General features: G+C 50.1%; 2 protein-coding genes across 2 annotated transcripts in view; both read right to left on the bottom strand.

Moving 5' to 3' along the window:
• Nucleotides 1–12,132, bottom strand: part of LOC142258787 (uncharacterized) — a 52,800-nt gene extending 40,668 nt beyond the window's left edge. Inside the window, exon 1 of the mRNA XM_075331383.1 lies at nt 12,004–12,132. Coding sequence (XP_075187498.1) covers nt 12,004–12,132 — 129 coding nt within the window. The remainder of the gene's footprint in view (nt 1–12,003) is intronic.
• Nucleotides 12,133–12,945: 813 nt separating this feature from the next.
• LOC142258785 (uncharacterized) lies at nt 12,946–19,695 on the bottom strand. The gene is made up of 4 exons (XM_075331382.1): nt 19,563–19,695; nt 19,366–19,479; nt 16,573–16,659; nt 12,946–15,501 (listed from the first exon to the last, which is right to left on the bottom strand). The coding sequence occupies exons 1-4, from the start codon at nt 19,693–19,695 to the stop codon at nt 14,333–14,335; spliced, it is 1,503 nt and encodes a 500-aa protein (XP_075187497.1). The 3' UTR covers nt 12,946–14,332.
• Nucleotides 19,696–21,020: the final 1,325 nt, after the last annotated feature.

The following is a 21,020-nucleotide window of genomic DNA, read 5'->3' as shown; positions in this document are numbered from 1 at the left end:
CAGCAGAAATTTCACAATAAAAGTAATAGATTCCCCTCTCCAGCTCCTGGGCTGCTTCTAGAAAGGTTCCTGTTGTTATTGTGCCCCCTTTGAGACCTACAAAAATACTTTATGAAGTCTTACCTTTTTGTATGCAAATGTGTTTTTATGGTCACGGGGGCGGGCTGTCTGGCGTCCGTTATTCCCCCTCCTGCCGCTTTACGCAGTCCCCCATTGCTCATTTACATACACAAGAACGCCTTCCTCATGTAACTGTCCTCCCGAAGATTTGCGCATGTGAACGCTTTTTCAGGTGATTGCGCAGGCACGAGATTATGGGCGGCGCTGTGATTGTCATCAACAGCGTTAACCAAGTACCCGCCCATAATCTCGTGCCCGCACTTTTCCCTCTGACTCCACCGTTATGCGCAAGTGCTGGCCATATGAACCATGTTACCTATTACCGCTTGCACGAGATTATGGGCGGGTACTTGGATGACTTTGCTGATGACAATCACAGCGCCGCCCATAATCTCGCGCCCACGGTAATAGGTAACATGGTTCATATGGACAGTGCTTGCGCATAACGGTGGAGGCAGAGTGAGAAGCGCGGGCACGAGATTATGGGCAGGTACTTGGATGACGCTGCTGATGACAATCACAGCGCCGCCCATAATCTCGCGCCCATGGTAATAGGTAACGTGGTTCATATGGCCAGTGCTTGCGCATAACGGTGGAGGCAGAGTGAGAAGCGCGGGCACGAGATTATGGGCAGGTACTTGGATGACGCTGCTGATGACAATCACAGCGCCGCCCATAATCTCGCGCCCATGGTAATAGGTAACGTGGTTCATATGGCCAGTGCTTGCGCATAACGGTGGAGGCAGAGTGAGAAGCGCGGGCACAAGATTATGGGCAGGTACTTGGATGACGCTGCTGATGACAATCACAGCGCCGCCCATAATCTCGCGCCTGCGCAATCACCTCAAAAGCGTTCACACTTTGCACAGTGCTCAGTCCCGCGAGAGTGGCACTGGGCATGCACAAAACTTCAGGAGGACAGTTACATGAGGAAGGCGTCCTCATGTATGGAAATGAGCAATGGGGGACGGCGTACAGCGGCAGGAGGGGGAATAACGGACGCCAGGCAGCCCGCCCCCGTGACCATAAAAACAGATTTGCATACAAAAAGGTAAGACTTCATAAAGTATTTTTTTAGGTCTCAAAGTGGGCACAATAACAACAGGAACCTTTCCAGAATGCAGCCCAGGAGCTGCAGAGGGGAATCTTTTATTTTTTTTGCTAAATTTCTGGTGACAGTTTCCCTTTAAAGGGAACCTATCAGGTGCAATCTGCACTCAGAGCCAGGAGCAGTTCTGGGTGTATATTGCTAATCCCTGCCTAACCGTCCCTGTATACACTAGCATAGATAAAGGCATCTATAGAAAAAGTATTTTTAAAGAGCTTATATCTTATGCTAATTAGCGCGGGGACTAGTCCCAAGGGCGTTACTTCACTTGGCTAGTCGGCTCACATAGCGTATTAGTACTCACACAGGGGCGTAATAACATGCTAACATGCTATGCGAGCCGACTAGCCAAGTGAAGTAACGCCCTTCGGACTAGTCCCCGCGCTCATTAGCATAAGATATAAGATCTTTAAAAATATTTGTTCTTGATCTCTTTATCTATGCTAGTGTATACAGGGACGGTTAGGCAGGGATTAGCAATATGTGCCCAGAACTGCTCCTGGCTCTGAGTGCAGATTGCACCTGACAGGTTCACTTTAAAGGGAACCTGTCACCAGATTTGGGGCCTATAAGCTGCGGCCACCACCAGCGGGATCTTATGTACACATTCTAACATGCTGCATACCTCCCAACCGTCCCGGATACAGCGGGACTTTCACGCTTTACGTTGTTTGTCCCGTTGCCACGGGCGGGACGGCCGGCTCCCGGGCTCCGCCCACCCACTCTCTCTCCGCCTCCCTGCTTTTCCCTCCTACCATCCTAGTAGACGTGGCATAGAGAGGAGCGCTGCCTGTGCTGCTGCTGGTACAGTAAACTAATCTCCCCAGCGCTGATTTCCCTCCCTCCCCCCTCACCCCCGGCCGGAGCCTGTCTGTGCGGTCGGCCGGCCGCCTGTCTGTGCGGTCGGCCGGCCGCCTGTCTGTGCGGTCGGCCCGCCACCTGTCTGTGCGGGCGCCCCCCTGCCGCCTGTCTGTGCGGGCGCCACCCGCCGCCTGTCTGTGCGGGCGCCCCCCGCCACCTGTCTGTGCGGGCGCCCCCCTGCCGCCTGTCTGTGCGGGCGCCCCCCTGCCGCCTGTCTGTGCGGGCGCCCCCCTGCCGCCTGTCTGTGCGGGCGCCCCCCTGCCGCCTGTCTGTGCGGGCGCCCCCCGCCGCCTGTCTGTGCGGGCGGCCCGCCGCCTCATTGTGCGGGCAGCCGGCCGCCTCTCTGTGCGGGCGGCTGGCCGCCTCTCTGTGCGGGCGGCCCGCCGCCTGTCTGTGAAGGCGGCCGGCCGCCTGTCTGTGAAGGCGACCGGCCGCCTCACTGTGCGGGCGACCGGCCGCCTCACTGTGGCTGCCTGCGTGTCCGTGCTGGAGGCCCGCCGGCTGCCTGCGTGTCCGTGCTGGAGGCCCGCCGGCTGCCTGCGTGTCCGTGCTGGAGGCCCGCCGGCTGCCTGCGTGTCCGTGCTGGAGGCCCGCCGGCTGCCTGCGTGTCCGTGCTGGAGGCCCGCCGGCTGCCTGCGTGTCCGTGCTGGAGGCCCGCCGGCTGCCTGCGTGTCCGTGCTGGAGGCCCGCCGGCTGCCTGCGTGTTTGTGCTGAATGGGTGTGGATGGGGAGTGGATATGGGCGTGACTGTGAAATGGGTGTGGTTAGGGGGCGTGGCCTAAAAATTTGCCGCGGCGCGCTACGCACGCCGCAAACTTTGTCCCTCTTTTCCTTCTTTGAAAGTTGGGAGGTATGTAGATATACCTTGAGAGTCATCATCTGGCAAAAGAGGGGTATCTGAGGTGTTGGAGAAAAGAGTGACTGGTTGTGAAAATCTGGACATGGAGGGGGTAGCAGATAGGCTGGAATCTTCTGCGGGTCTCTGTGTCTGTGAGGAGTCACTGTGTTGTTCCTTGTTTTTTGTATCTTGGATTGTCATGGAGTGAGCTTCCTGCCTTAGCTGTTGTAATGCCTGGCTCCCTGCTGGGCCTTGTAGGCCTTCTCCCTCCATGTGTCCTGCCCCCTCCCTCTGCTCTGCTGTGTGTTGCTGGAAGCTGCGTTTTCCTGTGCCCTCCTCCCCGTCTGCCCGGAGTCTTCTGCTCGTTCAGGGGTGTTACATACCTCCCAACTTTTAAAGAAGGAAAAGAGGGCCGTGGCAAATTTTTAGGCCACGCCCCCTAACCACACCCATTTCACAGTCACGCCCATATCCACTCCCCATCCACACCCATTCAGCACAAACACGCAGGCAGCCGGCGGGCCTCCAGCACGGACACGCAGGCAGCCGGCGGGCCTCCAGCACGGACACGCAGGCAGCCGGCGGGCCTCCAGCACGGACACGCAGGCAGCCGGCGGGCCTCCAGCACGGACACACAGGCAGCCGGCGGGCCTGCAGCACGGACACGCAGGCAGCCGGCGGGCCTCCAGCACGGACACGCAGGCAGCCGGCGGGCCTCCAGCACGGACACGCAGGCAGCCGGCGGGCCTCCAGCACGGACACGCAGGCAGCCGGCGGGCCTCCAGCACGGACACGCAGGCAGCCGGCGGGCCTCCAGCACGGACACGCAGGCAGCCGGCGGGCCTCCAGCACGGACACGCAGGCAGCCGGCGGGCCTCCAGCACGGACACGCAGGCAGCCGGCGGGCCTCCAGCACGGACACGCAGGCAGCCGGCGGGCCTCCAGCACGGACACGCAGGCAGCCACAGTGAGGCGGCCGGTCGCCCGCACAGTGAGGCGGCCGGTCGCCTTCACAGACAGGCGGCCGGCCGCCTTCACAGACAGGCGGCGGGCCGCCCGCACAGAGAGGCGGCCAGCCGCCCGCACAGAGAGGCGGCGGGCCGCCCGCACAGACAGGCGGCGGGGGGCGCCCGCACAGACAGGCGGCAGGGGGGCGCCCGCACAGACAGGCGGCAGGGGGGCGCCCGCACAGACAGGCGGCCGGCCGACCGCACAGACAGGCGGCCGGCCGACCGCACAGACAGGCGGCCGGCCGACCGCACAGACAGGCGGCCGGCCGACCGCACAGACAGGCTCCGGCCGGGGGTGAGGGAGGGAAATCAGCGCTGGGGAGATTAGTTTACTGTACCAGCAGCAGCACAGGCAGCGCTCCTCTCTATGCCACGTCTACTAGGATGGTAGGAGGGAAAAGCAGGGAGGCGGAGAGAGAGTGGGTGGGCGGAGCCCGGGAGCCGGCCGTCCCGCCCGTGGCAACGGGACAAACAACGTAAAGCGTGAAAGTCCCGCTGTATCCGGGACGGTTGGGAGGTATGCAGCATGTTAGAATGTGTACATAAGATCCCGCTGGTGGTGGCCGCAGCTTATAGGCCCCAAATCTGGTGACAGGTTCCCTTTAAAGTGAACCTGTCAGGTGCAATATGCACTCAGAGCCAGGAGCAGTTCTGGGCACATATTGCTAATCCCTGCCTAACCGTCCCTGTATACACTAGCATAGATAAAGAGATCAAGAACAAATATTTTTAAAGATCTTATATCTTATGCTAATGAGCGCGGGGACTAGTCCGAAGGGCGTTACTTCACTTGGCTAGTCGGCTCGCATAGCATGTTAGCATGTTATTACGCCCCTGTGTGAGTACTAATACGCTATGTGAGCCGACTAGCCAAGTGAAGTAACGCCCTTGGGACTAGTCCCCGCGCTAATTAGCACAAGATATAAGCTCTTTAAAAATACTTTTTCTATAGATGCCTTTATCTATGCTAGTGTATACAGGGACAGTTAGGGAGGGATTAGCAGTATACACCCAGAACTGCTCCTGGCTCTGAGTGCAGATTGCACCTGATAGGTTCCCTTTAAAGGGAAACTGTCACCAGAAATTTAGCAAAAAAAATAAAAGATTCCCCTCTGCAGCTCCTGGGATGAATTCTGGAAAGGTTCCTGTTGTTATTGTGCCCCCTTTGAGACCTAAAAAAATACTTTATGAAGTCTTACCTTTTTGTATGCAAATCTGTTTTTATGGTCACGGGGGCGGGCTGCCTGGCGTCCGTTATTCCCCCTCCTGCCGCTGTACGCCGTCCCCCATTGCTCATTTCCATACATGAGGACGCCTTCCTCATGTAACTGTCCTCCTGAAGTTTTGTGCATGCCCAGTGCCACTCTCGCGGGACTGAGCACTGTGCAAAGTGTGAACGCTTTTGAGGTGATTGCGCAGGCGCGAGATTATGGGCGGCGCTGTGATTGTCATCAGCAGCGTCATCCAAGTACCCACCCATAATCTCGTGCCCACGCTTCTCACTCTGCCTCCACTGTTATGCGCAAGCACTGTCCATATGAACCATGTTACCTATTACCATGGGCGCGAGATTATGGGCGGCGCTGTGATTGTCATCAGCAAAGTCATCCAAGTACCCGCCCATAATCTCGTGCAAGCGGTAATAGGTAACATGGTTCATATGGCCAGCACTTGCGCATAACGGTGGAGTCAGAGGGAAAAGTGCGGGCACGAGATTATGGGCGGGTACTTGGTTAACGCTGCTGATGACAATCACAGCGCCGCCCATAATCTCGTGCCTGCGCAATCACCTGAAAAAGCGTTCACATGCGCAAAACTTCGGGAAGACAGTTACATGAGGAAGGCGTCCTTGTGTATGTAAATGAGCAATGGGGGACTGCGTAAAGCGGCAGGAGGGGGAATAACGGACGCCAGACAGCCCGCCCCCGTGACCATAAAAACACATTTGCATACAAAAAGGTAAGACTTCATAAAGTATTTTTGTAGGTCTCAAAGGGGGCACAATAACAACAGGAACCTTTCTAGAAGCAGCCCAGGAGCTGCAGAGGGGAATCTTTTATTTTTATTGTGAAATTTCTGCTGACATGTTCCGTTTAACTGGTAGGGCAGCCAGGATAAAGCAGAGCTGAAGTTGTTGGGAAGCTAGGACCCAGCAGCTCCACAGGCAGGAGACCACTGATCGGTAAGCTAATAGAAGCCTGCAGATGTCACTCTGCATAGGTTATTGCCACTGCTATCTGCAGGAGAGAGAAGCGCTGATTGCACGGTCTCCTCAGCTTCCTGACTCCCCGCGTGTCTGCAGCAGTGAGAAGCCGCACACGGGGAATCAGAGAACAGCTGCAGAGAAACGCAGGCTCCAGGACTGGGGGGGTCGGCTCTGGGGGAGGGGGGGGTCGCTCTGCTGCAGGGGGATCGCTCTGCTGCAGGGGGTGATTCATACCTCAGCAGCAGTCACAGGAGTAGGTGCGCGGTCGGCTCTGTAATGAATAGAAGGGAGAAACAGCGAGGCGGGGCTACAGTGGGTGGGTGGAGCCCGGGATAAACAGCCTCACGGGCGGGACCCGGGATCAAAGGCTCAGAAGAGGGACTGTCCCGCTGTATCCGGGACGGTTGGGAGGTATGCCTCCAGTCCCTCATAGATATACCTTGAGAGTCATCATCTGGCAAAAGAGGGGTATCTGAGGTGTTGGAGAAAAGAGTGACTGGTTGTGAAAATCTGGACATGGAGGGGGTAGCAGATAGGCTGGAATCTTCTGCGGGTCTCTGTGTCTGTGAGGAGTCACTGTGCTGTTCCTTGTTTTTTGTATCTTGGATTGTCATGGAGTGAGCTTCCTGCCTTAGCTGTTGTAATGCCTGGCTCCCTGCTGGGCCTTGTAGGCCTTCTCCCTCCATGTGTCCTGCCCCCTCCCTCTGCTCTGCTGTGTGTTGCTGGAAGCTGCGTTTTCCTGTGCCCTCCTCCCCCTGTCTGCCCGGAGTCTTCTGCTCGTTCAGGGGTGTTATACAGCAGTTATGTCCCAGGTTCCCCTCCTGCTGTGGGGGTCTGGCATCACTCTCCAGAGTTTCCCGCCGAGCCGCCGCTAATGTTACCTGTGTGTGCTTTCCCAGCACCAGGATATAGGAATGCGTCCAGGGGGCCTAGTGTTGAAGCAAGCTGTGAGGAGGGCACCAATCTGTTCAGCGGCTTCTGCTGGGGCTTCCTCACCATCTCTGAAATGTCGGCAGTGAGATCGTAAGTATTTATGACCTCAAATGTAGCTGTGACCACGGGGAGATCTCAGCCAGGCGTCTCACTCCATGAACTTCCGGTCCCGCCCCCGTAAAGTGATCATTTTTATAACATAAAGGGCCCAATTTATGCGGGTGCCACTTGTGATTCATGAAGTAGTGCATGCCTCTTCATGAATCCAGAGTATCTTAACAACTTCCACAAATCTAGTCTGCAGTGTAATTCAATTCTCCCCTCACTATTTTTGTGTGAAATGTCTACAGGTCTGCCTCATCTCCAGAGGTTCTGAGACAAAATCATCACATCTAGACAATAGAGAAAGACAGGTGTGAAGAATATATATTTACAAGCATTTATTAACAAAACAACAAGCTTTGAAATGCAATTATATACAATGCGATATACTTATGAGTTCCTATCTCCAATCTGGGGCTGCGCTTTTTCACAATGGAAACGAAAAAAACCCTCACCGTGGCCCTGATCCACTCTCGCCTTGACTACTGTAACTCTCTATTAATTGGTCTCCCCCTAACTAGACTCTCCCCTCTACAGTCCATCCTTAATGCAGCAGCCAGGGTCACCTACCTGGCCAACCGCTACTCGGATGCCTCCTCTCTGTGCCAGTCATTGCACTGGCTGCCCATATATCACAGGATCCAATTCAAACTGCTTGTTCTCACCCACAAAGCTCTCCACAGTGCAGCACCCCCCTACATCTCCACCCTCCTCTCTGTCTATCATCCCACCCGTTCTCTACGCTCTGCAAATGACTTTCGACTAACATCCACACTAATTCGAACCTCCCACTCCCGAATCCAAGACTTCTTCCGAGCTGCACCAAACCTCTGGAACGCTCTACCCCAAGAAGTTAGGACAAATCACAACTTACTCAGCTTCAGACTCTCCCTAAAAACGCATCTTTTTAGGGTGGCCTATCACACTCCCTAGCCAAACTAATTTCACCTAATCCCTCTACAACTTCTCAGAACATAACCCCATGTCAAACTCCATGGCACCCAAATGCATCTCAAGGCTCTGGCCAACTGGTCCAGGAAGCCATCATCTATCCCCCATGAGCTGGCTGGATTGTCATTTTAAATAAACACTTGTACCTTGCCCCTCCCCCCATCTCATTGTAGATTATAAGCTCTCACGAGCAGGGTTGCCAATTTTCCTTTTAAATATTGTATCCTCTATAATTGTTACTTGTTTGTATGTTTATGTATATGATGTGTATATGTTCCTCCTGAATTGTAAAGCGCTGCGGAATATGTTGGTGCTATAGAAATAAAGATTATTATTATTTAGTAAATAAAGCAGTGGGCAATCTGAGATTAGTGAATTATCTAAATATAATCCAGTATCAAAACTATTCAAAAATATTCCTGAAGGCTCTCAAAAGGGCTAAAGGCCCCGTTACACGAAGCGATATCGCTAGCAATAGCTGGCGAGCATACCCACCCCATCGTTTGTACGTCACAGGCAAATCGCTGCCCGTGGCGCACAATATCGTTAGTCCCAGTCACACGTACTTACCTGCCTAGCGACGTCGCCGTGGCCAGCGAACCGCCTCCTTTCTAAGGGGGCGGTTTGTGCGGCATCACAGCAACGTCACATGGCAGGCGGCCAATAGAAGCAGAGGGGCGGAGAACAGCCGAAAGAAACTGACGCCCACCTCGTTGCCGGAGAACGCAGGTAAGCTGTTGTTCGTCGTTCCCGGGGTGTCGCACGTAGTGATGTGTGCTGCCTCAGGAACGATGAACAACCTGCGGCCAGAAGGAGGAACGACATTTTGAAAATGAACGACGTGTCAACGATCAACGATAAGGTGAGTATTTTTGATCGTTAATACTCGCTCTGAACTGTTACACGCAACGATGTCGCTAACGACGCCGGATGTGCGTCACGAATTCTGTGACCCCAACGACATATCGTTAGATATGTGGTTGCGTGTAATGCGGCCTTAACAGTGTGCCAGCTAAGAAAGAAAATGAATATTCACTGCTCCCCACACCATAATCTTGCCCACCTCTAGGCAGTGAAGCCAGCGCCAACCAAGAGGTCGGCGGTATTATTTGCGTGGGGAGCCGTGAATATTCATTCTCTTTAATATCAGGTACACATGATCACCCAGTCGCCGGCTTACTGCTGTGACTGGGCGATCACGTGTGTCTATTAAAGAATGAATATTCACTGCTCCCGAAGCCCATAATCCCGGCTGTGGGGAGCAGTGAATATTCTGGCAGCTTACATCTGCGTGTAACTGGGGGCACATGGCAGTAATGTCATGCACTGCGCTGTTTACATGATGAAGTCACTTGCCGGCACCAGAAGAGAACACCGTGCACAGGGAGAGCGGAAGGATGGTGAGTATAATCATTTATTTTCTTATGTGTGCAGCGTGATGGGGAAATATATAGAAGAATGGGCCCAAGATGACATATATACGAGTATGGGAGACACATATACCTGGAAGGGGCCAAGAATAGGGGATACTAGTACGGAATTGGGGGATTTTCTCCCCGTAACAGTGTCAGCAGCAGATCCTACCCATAACAGTGCTTCATGACCACATTTTTTCCCTATATTCCTCTTTAAAAACCTAGGTGTGTCTTATGGTCTAAAAAATATAATAATTTCTAAAAAGAAAGAAAATGGTTCTTTCCCTCACAAATTCTTACTTAAGGAACTGTAGCCGATTTTAGGATAAAACCCTTTGTATTATGGTACATCATGATGGCTTCTCCCGTGTGACTCATCTGACAACAGTACCTGATTAAGGCTAAGACCGCACTTTGCGTTCCCCTACATGCAGTTTAGAACGCACATTTTTGCCTTAATTGATTTGACCAAAGTTGCCTTTTTCAGAAATTTAGCGCTGAAAACGCATGCGTATTTACCACGTTTTAGATGCGTTTTCAGCGCTTTTTACCTGCTTTTTGACCTGCGTTTTGACAGATGCGTTTTGGACATCAAGACAATGGTAAATAAAGTTTAGACAGTCAAACTGAATGAAAAAAAGAGAAAAAAAAACCAAAACACATATTTTGTGAATTAATAAAGAAAATAGTTATATTTAATGAAATTATAGCGGTTTCATAATAATTTGTTAAAATAGCAATAAACTTAAACTTTTCTTTAATTTAATTGTCGGACTATGTATGTGTCTAAATGGACATATTAATCCCTTAATTTGATGTCAGAAAAGCATGCGTTTTTGCAGTCCAAAACGCAGTGTTTCTGCCGCTAAAAAGCAGGTAAAACGCAGGTATTATTATTATTTATTATTATAGCGCCATTTATTCCATGGCGCTTTACAAGTGAAAGAGGGTATACGTACAACAATCATTAACAGTACAAAACAGACTGGTATAGGAGGAGAGAGGACCCTGCCCGCGAGGGCTCACAGTCTACAGGGTATTTTGACGTTTGTTGCTTTTTGCTACTTCTCATTGACTTCAATGTTAGCAAAACGCTGCAGAAATGGCAAAAACAACTGACATGCTGCTTCTTTGAACGCATTGTTTTTGCCACAAAATATGCAAATTAAACGCAGCATTTTAAAACGCAAAGTGCGGTCAGGAAATCAGCATTTTCCATAGACTACAATGGAAAACCAAAACGCATGAAAACGCTGCAGAAATGCAGGTAAAAACGCAAAGTGCGGTCTTAGCCTAATGGTAAAAACATTTGGCAAATTTTGAAAGCAAAAATGGCTGCTCCGCTCTGTTGGTTTTCTGATGTCGGCAAAACTTGATTTACCAGTTATACATTTCAATTATTCACAGCATGAAAAAGGTTCCTTCCCTTTGCGGCTTCTTCACATGTTTAACCCCTTAACGACCCTTGACGTACTGGGTACGTCATGGTGACATGGTGCTAAACGACCCATGACGTACCCAGTACGTCATGGAAAAATCGCGGCCCCGGAGCCCCGGTGAGTGCAATCGGTACACACAAACCTTAGATTCGGGAAGGAGGGGACCTCTGCCTGATCTCAGGAGGGGTGGTGTTTCCTCCCCGGACCTTCGGAGGCTGTGATTGGCTGACGAACACCGCTCAGCCAAATCACAGCCACTGTAATGCTTCAACCATTGAAAATGCCTGAAACATTGAAATCCAGCCATATCAGTGCAGCTGTAGCACTGATTATTGGCTGGAGCTGGGTGATCGCTGCTTCATCCGCCCCCAGCTCTGATTGGAGAGATCGGCCTTGTGACCGATCTCTCTAGTCACCGTGGATCTGCGGCCGGTGACCACTCCCCTCCGCTTTACTCCATCCGTGGAAGCCGAGGGGAGCAATCCCTGCAAGTGCCCTGGTAAGCCCCTGCCCCCGATCCGCTGCAACCAACTCCGATCCACCGCCGATCTCCTCTATCTGCCACCGCTCTCTCCCATCAGCCGCTGCCCCCCTTCCGTGAGCTGCTGCCCGCTCTTTCACATCCTCATCTGCTGCCCTCTCCACCATCTCCCACACTGTGCAATCTGCTGCCCGCCATCTCACCTCCGCGATCTGCTGCCCGCTGTCCGCCATCTCACCTCCGCGATGTGCTGCCCAACTCCCCCATTTCACCTTCACGATGTGCTGCCCGCTTCCCCCACCTCACCTCCGCGATGTGCTGCCCGCCTTCCCCATCTCACCTCCGCGATGTGCTGCCCGCCTCCCCCATCTCACCTCCGCGATGTGCTGCCCGCCTCCCCCATCTCACCTCCGCGATGTGCTGCCCGCCTCCCCCATCTCACCTCCGCGATGTGCTGCCCGCCTCCCCCATCTCACCTCCGCGATGTGCTGCCCCGCCTCCCCCATCTCACCTCAGCGATTTGCTGCCCGCCATCTCACCTCCGCGATCTGCTGCCCGCTGTCCTCAATCTCACCTCCGCGATGTGCTGCCCTCTCCCCCATCTCACTTTCCCGATCTGCTGCCACCTCCCCTATCTCACCTCCGATGTGCTGCCCACTGTCCGCCATCTCACCTTTGCGATCTGCTGCCCCCTCCCCCATCTCACCTTCCCGATCTGCTGCCCCCTCCCCATCTCACCTTCCCGATCTGCTGCACGCTGTCTGACATCTCACCTTCCCGATCTGCTGCCCGCCTCCCCCATCTCAACTCTGCGATCTGCTGCCCCCTCCCCATCTCACCTTCCCGATCTGCTGCCCGCTGTCTGCCATCTCACCTCCGCGATCTGCTGCCCGCCATCTCACCTTCCCGATCTGCTGCCTCCTCCCCATCTCACCCTCCCCATCATCAGCTGCTGCGCCCCTCCCTGATATGCTGCCCCTTCTCTCACCCTCCCTGATTTGCTGCCTGCTCTCCCATCCTCTTTATCTGAAGTCCCTTCCCCCACCTCTCACACTCCCCGATCTGCCCCCTCCACAACCTCTCACCCTGATCTGCTGCCCACCCTCTCCCATCCTCCACCGCTCTTTCATCTGCCGTGCCCTCTCCCATCCTCCGCCGCGCCCTCTCCCATCCTCATTCCATCTTTTTATTCACCCACCTAGTTCCCCCCTTTTTGTAGCACATCCGTGCGTGCGTCCTGATTTATTTTCTGTAAACTAAGAAACACAAATAAACTTAGTTTAGGGCCAGTAAAATTATATTGTAGTAATCGTCAACTGCAGTATTTTTTACAGAATATTGTAAGGGTCAGCCCAGTGCCACACGTGAGAGTGATGCACGAGTCTCACATTGCATCATCCGGCACGGTCGCTCTCTTCCAGACAGGAGTGTGTGGCTGTGCCGGATGATGCGATGTGAGATTCGTGCATCACTCTCACGTGTGGCACTTGCCATAGTGTCAGTTGCAGGCGCTCATTACTTTATTATTTTTTTTTTTACTGACGTCCGAATTTTTTCTTTCGCCAAACTAATTTTTTGTATGGGGAAGGGGGGGGTCTAGTTTCCAAAATGGGGTCACATGTGGGGGAGCTCCCTTGTTTAGGCATCTCAGTGGGGTCTCCAAACGCAACATGGGGGCCGCTAATAATTCCAACCAATCTTGCTGTGAAATGGCGCTCCTTCTCTTCTGAGCCCCGCTGTGCGCCCAAACAATTGATTTCCACCACATATGAGGTATCTGTGTACTCAGGAGAAATTGCACAATACGTTTCATGGTGCATTTTTTCCTGATACCCTTGTGAAAAAAAAGCTACCTGTTTGAAAAAACGATTTTGTGGTAAAAAGAATATATATAATTTTCACGGCTGAACATTACAAACGTTTGTGAAGCCTCCAGGGGTTCAAATTGCTCATTAAACAGCTAGATAAATTCCATGAGGGCTCTAGTTTCGAAAATGGGGTCACTTGTGGGGGAGTTTCATTGTTTAGGCACCTCGGGGTCTTCAAACCCGACATGGCGTCCGCTGAGTGCAGCTAATTTTGCACTCAAAAATTCAAATGGCGCACCTTGCCTTCCGAGCCCTGCCATATACCCAAACATTTGATTTCCACCACATATGAGGTATCTGCGTACTCAGGAGAAAATGCACGATACATTTTATAGTGCATTTTCCTGATACCCTTGTGAAAATGCTAACTTTTATGGCTAACAAAATAAAAAAAGGGTTAATAAACTTCTTGGATGTGATTTTGAGCAGAGTGAGGGGTGCAGATTTTAGAATGGGTCACTTTTGGGTATTTTCTGTCGCCCAGGTATTGCAAATCACTCTAAATGTGATGTGGTACCTAAAAAATCTTTTTTTGTAAATTTTGCTGGAAAAATGAGAAATTGCTGATCAACTTTGAACCCTTCTAACTTCCTAATGAAAAAAAATGTTGTTTCAAAAATTGCGTTGGTGTAAAGTAGACAAGTGGGAAATGTTATTTAGTAACTATTTTGTGTGACATATCTCTCAGATTTATGGGCATAAAATTTCAAATTTTGAAAATTGAGAAATTTTCAAAATTTTCGCCAAATTTCCACAAATAAACGCAAAACATATCGGCCTAAATTTACCACTGACATGAAGTACAATATGACACAAAAAAACAATGTCAGAATCACCAGGATCCGTTGAAGCGTTCCAGTTATAACCTGTCAAAGTGACACTGGTAAAAATTGCAAAAAATGGCCGGGTCTTTAAGGTGAAAACAGGCTGGGGGCTGAAGGGGTTAACAAGATGTGATTTCTGTAAATTACATTTTCCACATTCAGAACATAAAAATGGTTTATTTTGTGTGATTTTTTTGATGGTGAATAAGACCTGATTTCCTAGTAAAACATTTCCCACATTCTGGACATGAAAACAGCTTCTCCCCTGTGTGAAATCTTTGATGCACAACAAGATTTGATTTCTGAATAAAACATTTCCCACACTCTGAACATGAAAATGGCTTCTCCCCTGTATGAGATCTTTGATGCCTAGTAAGATCTGATTTGAAATTAAAACATTTCCCACACTCTGAACATGAAAACAGCTTCTCCCCTGTGTGAAATCTTTGATGCACAACAAGAGTTGATTTCTGAATAAAACATTTCCCACACTCTGAACATGAAAATGGCTTCTCCCCTGTATGAGATCTTTGATGCCTAGTAAGATCTGATTTGAAATTATAACATTTCCCACATTCTGAACATGAAAATGGCTTCTCCCCTGTATGAGATCTTTGATGCCTAGTAAGATCTGATTTGAAATTATAACATTTCCCACATTCTGAACATGAAAATGGCTTCTCCTCTGTGTGACATATTTGATGCCTAACAAGATCTGATTTGAAATTAAAACATTTCCCACACTCTGAACATGAAAATGGCTTCTCTCCTATGTGACGTTTTCCATGGTCAACAAGATGTGATTTCTGAAAAAAACATTTCCCACACTCTGAACATGAAAATGGCTTCTTCCCTGTGTGATATCTTTGATGCACAACAAGATCCGATTTCCGAATAAAACATTTCCCACACTCTGAACATGAAAATGGCTTCTCTCCTATGTGACGTTTTCCATGGTCAACAAGATTTGATTTCCTAGTAAAACTTTTACCACATTCCAAGCATGAAAATGGCTTCGCCCCTGTGTGAGATCTTTGATGCATAACAAGATTTGATTTCCGAATAAAACATTTCCCACATTTTGAACATGAAAATGGTTTGTCCCTTATAGGAGCCGTTTCATGTTCCACATCCCTTCTGTAACTTTGATTTTGCTTACAATTCTGTGATAAATCGGAATTTTGGACTTGTTTGAAAAGATCTGATGATAAAGCTTTCCGAGGAAGGACTGGAGGTATATCTGGGACACCAGCATGCTCTTTATATGTATCATGTGTGATACTTTCATCATCTGTTTTAAATTCTAAAGATAATAGATTTCCATCTGAGCTCCCAATACAGTCATCTGTTAAAAATAAACACAATGTTATTATTTTTTAATGATATCTTGAAATTACATAAAAATTTTGGGAGGAAAATGAGGGGTGCGTCTTAAAATCCAAATATAGCTTTACCTGGGGGTCCTGTCTGTGCGGCGATCGGGCGTTCGGGTGCCTGTGGCTGCATGCAAGCGACCGGGTACCTGTGCCTGCGTGCGGGTGGCAGCCAGGTGCCTGTGTGCGGGAGGCAGCCGGCACAGACAGGCACCCGGCTGCCGCCCTCACACAGGCACCCGGCTGCCGCCGGCAAGCAGGCACAGGCACCCGACTGCCGCCCACCCGCAGCCACAGGTACCCGGCTGCGTGCACGCAGGTTGTGCGGGCCGCCTGCTGGATGCCATCCTTTGCATTCGGGCGGCTGTGCAGCAGGTTATCCAGTTTGTCTGCGGTCCCAGTTTCAAATGATGGCGCCGGGAGCGGGCGCGTGCGCAGATGGAGCTCTTGGATGAGAGCTCCATCTGCGCACGCGCCGCTCCGGGAGTCAGCGCGTTCGCAGATGGGAGCCCTTGGATGAGAGCTCCATCTGCGCATGCGCCACTCCATGCACCATCATTTGAACCGGGACCGTGGACACGGGGACACTCACCGCACCGGCCTGCTGCACGACTCACCCGCCGACACTACTGCTGCCACCACGGACCCCGCGGCTCTTGCCACCACGGACCCCGCGGCCACTGACCTGCCGCTCCTGCCAGCACAACCTCTGCCTCCTGTGACCCCGCTACACCACCACTGCTGCCCCCTCTGGTAAGAGAAGACCGGAGTATAAGACAGACCCCATTTTTATTTTTTTACCTTTTTTTATGTCTAATTTGGGCTGTGTCTTATAATCCGGTGCATCTTATAAAGCAAAAAATACGGTATGTTTTTTAAAACCATAACATCAGAAATTAAATTAAGAAAAAAATGTATTCTGAATCTGTTGTCCAATTTCGACATCTAAAGGCTGCTTTACACTCTACGATATCGCTAGTGATATTGCTATCACTCGCTGCCCGTGGCGCACAATATCGCTAACACCTCTCACACGTACTTACCTTCCGAGCGCAGTCTGTGTGCAGCGAACAACCTCTTTGTTAAGGGAGGTTCGTGCGCGGTCACAGCGACGTCACACAACAGGCGACCTATAGGGGCGGAGAGCAACCGCATTAACGACACGCCCACCTCGTTGCCGGAGGACGCAGGTAAGCTGTTGTTCGTCGTTCCCGAGGTGTCACACGTAGCGATGTGTGCTTCCTCAAGAACTACAAACAACCTGCGTCAATAATGAGCAACGATCTTTTGAAAATGAACGACAAGTCAACAATCAACAATTAGGTGAGTAATTCTGATCGTTAACGCGCGTTCGTGTCACACGCAACGACGTTGCTAACAATGCCGAATGTGCGTCACAAATTCTGTGACCCCGATGAAATATCGTTAGCGATATCGCTGCGTGTAAAGCCCCCTTTAGAGTTACATCTTCGTTAATTTGAATCTCCCATTCCTAGCACCAGTTCTCTAGAATATGCTACAGTAAATAATCTGATTGATTGTGACAGGGGGGCTGCTATACTGTCCCTCACGCTAGGGGACCATAAACTATTCCTAACCTCTCGATTACCCCTTAAGATGGAGATGCCAAGTCCCGTGACTTACTATTCTCCTGACCAAATCTAATCTGTTATCTCCCGGGGAAGGAAGGGGCAGGAATATGATGGAAACACAGATTAAGGCCCCCTTTACACGTCCGTGAAAATCACGCATGTGTTTCACGGACGTGTCAAAGGTGTGTTTTCCCCTCCGTGTGCCGTGTTTATGGCACTACGTGTGTTATACGTAATAGTACACTGAGAACGGAAAGCCCCGCCTTACAATTTTCTTCCGGATCTGTCTGTGGTGCTGAATTCAAGTGTCCGGCACAGGCCACGCCCCCGCTGACGCTGTTTCCGGCCCCCAGTGAAGAAGACGCGTTGTTCAAAATCACTGGGGGTTGGATGCAGGTGACAGCCGCGGCAGACACTGCAGGGCTGGTGGAGGTGGTGAGTATGTGTTTTTTTTATTTTAAAAATGACACGTGTGTTTCTCCGGCGCGTGTCACGTGGGCCCGCATCCACACTACATCCGTGTGATACGTGTGCGGGCCACGTGACACCCGTTCTGCCGGAAAAACACTGACATGCATCCGTGTGGAGCACACGGGCTCACGTGTGCTCCACACGGAGGCACGGGCCAATGGCTGCACACGTGCGTGCACATAAACCCATTGATTTTAATAGGTTTACGTGTGCCCGTGTCTCCGGTACATGCGGGCACGGACCTAGCACGTACCGGAGACACGTGCATGTGAAGGGGGCTTAAGACAGACAGGAAACACGGATTAAGACAAATGGGACACATTGCAAACTCACAGAAATAAACAGTGAGAGACTAAGGAGAAAAGCAAGAGCAGAAAGGCAGCAATAAAAAGACAACAGGGGTTAACACCACAACAGTTCACAGCAATAATACACAACAATCACCCGTAATTCTGGATCACAACACCTCACCAGACCAGTATAGGTAACCTATAGCTTGCATTAATGAAATAGTCCAGCCAGCATACACAGAAGGGGAGCAATAGATACTTTCTCCTCCACAGCATGTGATCAAAGACATTAACAAGCAGCCCAGCAGAGAATAACTCTTGCTAGACTGCCCAAGCCTGTGATTCAACGCCTGCATTTCCTTGCGCTGCTCACACACATCAGAGAAGTTAACATGCAGAGTACCAGAATCTATAATTTCCACAGATCCTGACGCCGCCATGACAGTTGTCAAAACCTGCAAAAATCTCCTTGTAACATTGATCCACAAAATAGACAATTTCAAAGAGATTTTTTTTCAAAGAAGAACATAAAATAGTTCCAGAGAGATGTCGGATATTTAACAGGGTTGTCTGGGACTGTAACGTTGATAGCCTAACCTTAGGATTTGTAACCAAAGCAGGTAGCAGGGTCTTGCAGTTATACATTAGGGCTCTAATTCATCAAGACTGACGATGGACACTGAAAAATGACGTCAGAGACTGGAGTGAGATTTCTGGAATAGGGAACGCCGCAGTTTGTTATGAATTAGAGAAGCGGCGGCATCACTCCCTTCTTCTGGCCAAGCGCTGCCTATTTTGGCAAAGCTGGTTAAAATTGGCGTGAACACACACACACACACACACACACACACACACACCAGCCTTTGGTCACATGATGTGATGTAAAAAAGGTCTTTAAGCAGTCCTATAATTGGCATATAAACACTGAGCCCCTAGGAGAATGGAGGCCTGTGTAATTGTCCCGTTTGCTCTCACTTTCCGCTAATGCCAGTCCTGCATGCCAGCCTGTGTCCTGTTCAGTTCATTTAGACTCCTGCAATTAAGAGACCTTTGGTTATATCATGTCACAAGACTTTGAAGTCATCAAAGGTCCTTAAACAATCAACCTTAGAATACAACTGATGGGGACCCTAAGAAAGTGGGGTTCCTGAGAAATTGCGCAGTTTGACTCCTCCCAACGCTGGCCCTGACTGTAACTAGGGATTATTTTTGGAGTAGGGCTAATATTTCAAGCATTCTCCAAAAATCCCATAAAATCACGCTAGGTCTTATTTTTGGTGTAGGTCGTATTTTCAGGGAAACCGGGTATTCATGAACCCTCTGCAGGTCTTTGAGTTGCCTTCATAATGACATAGAGAAGGCACTAGAAACAAACAGCAGAAGAAGCAGAAGCAAAGAAAATACAGCTGAAAAAATACAGCAGAAAGCCTAAAAATGTAAACACAAAATTAGTGCTGAAAGTACATGAGTAGATATCTCTTACAGGATAGAGCTGGAGGAAACACATCCTGAGGAACATCGGGGTCTTCTTGTTTACAGTCCTGTGGGAGAAGAGGACGGGGACATCTCTCTGGTGTTGTCCTCTTACTGGATAGAACTGGAGGAGACACATACAGGGACTGAATTCATTCCTTACATACAGATAATTATAGGCCGTGTGTATTTAGTCCTGTCTATTACCTGGTGATGTGAGGGGCTGGGGAACCTCCATCATGACGTCCTTGTACAGATCTTTGTGTCCTTCTAAATACTCCCACTCCTCCATGGAGAAATAGACGGTGACGTCCTGACACCTTATAGGAACCTGACACATACAATGATACCGTCACCCCCGATCCCTTCATAGCGTTACTGTATAATGTCCCAGCATTCCCAGCAGTGTCACCTCTCCAGTCAGCAGCTCAATCATCTTGTAGGTGAGTTCTAGGATCTTCTGGTCATTGATGTCCTCATGTATCGGGGGGTGAGGTGGAGGCCCCGTGATTGGGCTCAGGGGTCTTCCCCATCCCTCAGACACAGGGGCCTGACAGCGCTCACTAGAGGTCTTCTTCACTACTGTGTAATCCTGGTTATGGAGAGACACAGTAATAAATCTCACTCCAGACATTTCCAGAGTCCTCACCTCTACAGTTCTGTCCATCTGTTATTCCCATAGATAAGAATGATGTAATGTGACGTCATCAGAATCTCTCACCTCTCCAGTAAGCCGGAAGAGGATCTCTAGGGTGAGGTGTAATATCCTCTCCGCCATCTTGTCCCTGTCCATATCCATCCTGGACATTTCTGAAACAGAATAAATCCACTGAAAGGATCCGATATTGTAAGGACCTGAATGGGAAGGAGAGGAGCCGATATGTAAAATTAATGGAGATAATAATGGAGGGAAGATATCATTTGGGTAGTAAAAAAAAAAATGTCAACATGAAGTTGCAAAACCGACCTATAAAAGTATTGCACCTAAAATGGTATCAATGAAAACGTCGGCTCATCAAGCAAAAAACAAGTCCTCACTCTACTCCGATGTCGGAAAATGGAGACAGAAACCGATTTTTTTTATGTTTTTTTTTTTACAAAAGTCTGATTTTTATTCACTACTAGAGATGAGTGAACCTGGAATTCGGTGTTCGTTATAAGCTCAGACTTCTCCAAGATAGCAAAGTTCAGGTTTGGAGTTCGGGAGCTTTACGTATGGAAACCGCTCTCGTGTGATCAGATGTATTGTGCACCAAGAAATAAAACTGAATAAACCCGCCCTCCCCTGTTAGTGATCTGTTTATGGCTGCATGTGGACGGAGACCCGGACTGCCAATCAGTGACTTCAAATAAACTTCAGGTCAAGTCCAAGTCCAGAACCGATCCATACAAATGTTCAGCTGGACCAGCAGAAGCCGAACATCCACGGGTCCGCTCATCTCTAGTCACCACTGAGATAATAAGAAATGTAGGAGTCTGATATTGCCGTAATCACACTGACCTGGAGAATCACGCTGACCGCTCACTTCCAGCACATCGGGAATGGAGTAAAAACAATGGTGGAATTACTTTTTTTCACCATTTCACTGCACTTGGAACTTTTACTTAATTTCCATTAGATTTTATGGTAAAATTAAAACCTATGAGTCATTTAAAAACAAAAAT

The sequence above is a fragment of the Anomaloglossus baeobatrachus genome, assembly GCF_048569485.1.
Source record: "Anomaloglossus baeobatrachus isolate aAnoBae1 chromosome 5 unlocalized genomic scaffold, aAnoBae1.hap1 SUPER_5_unloc_11, whole genome shotgun sequence".
In the NCBI taxonomy this organism is placed as follows: domain Eukaryota; kingdom Metazoa; phylum Chordata; class Amphibia; order Anura; family Aromobatidae; genus Anomaloglossus; species Anomaloglossus baeobatrachus.
Note: the sequence above shows the minus strand (reverse complement) of the source record. Positions and strands in the feature narration are given on the sequence as shown.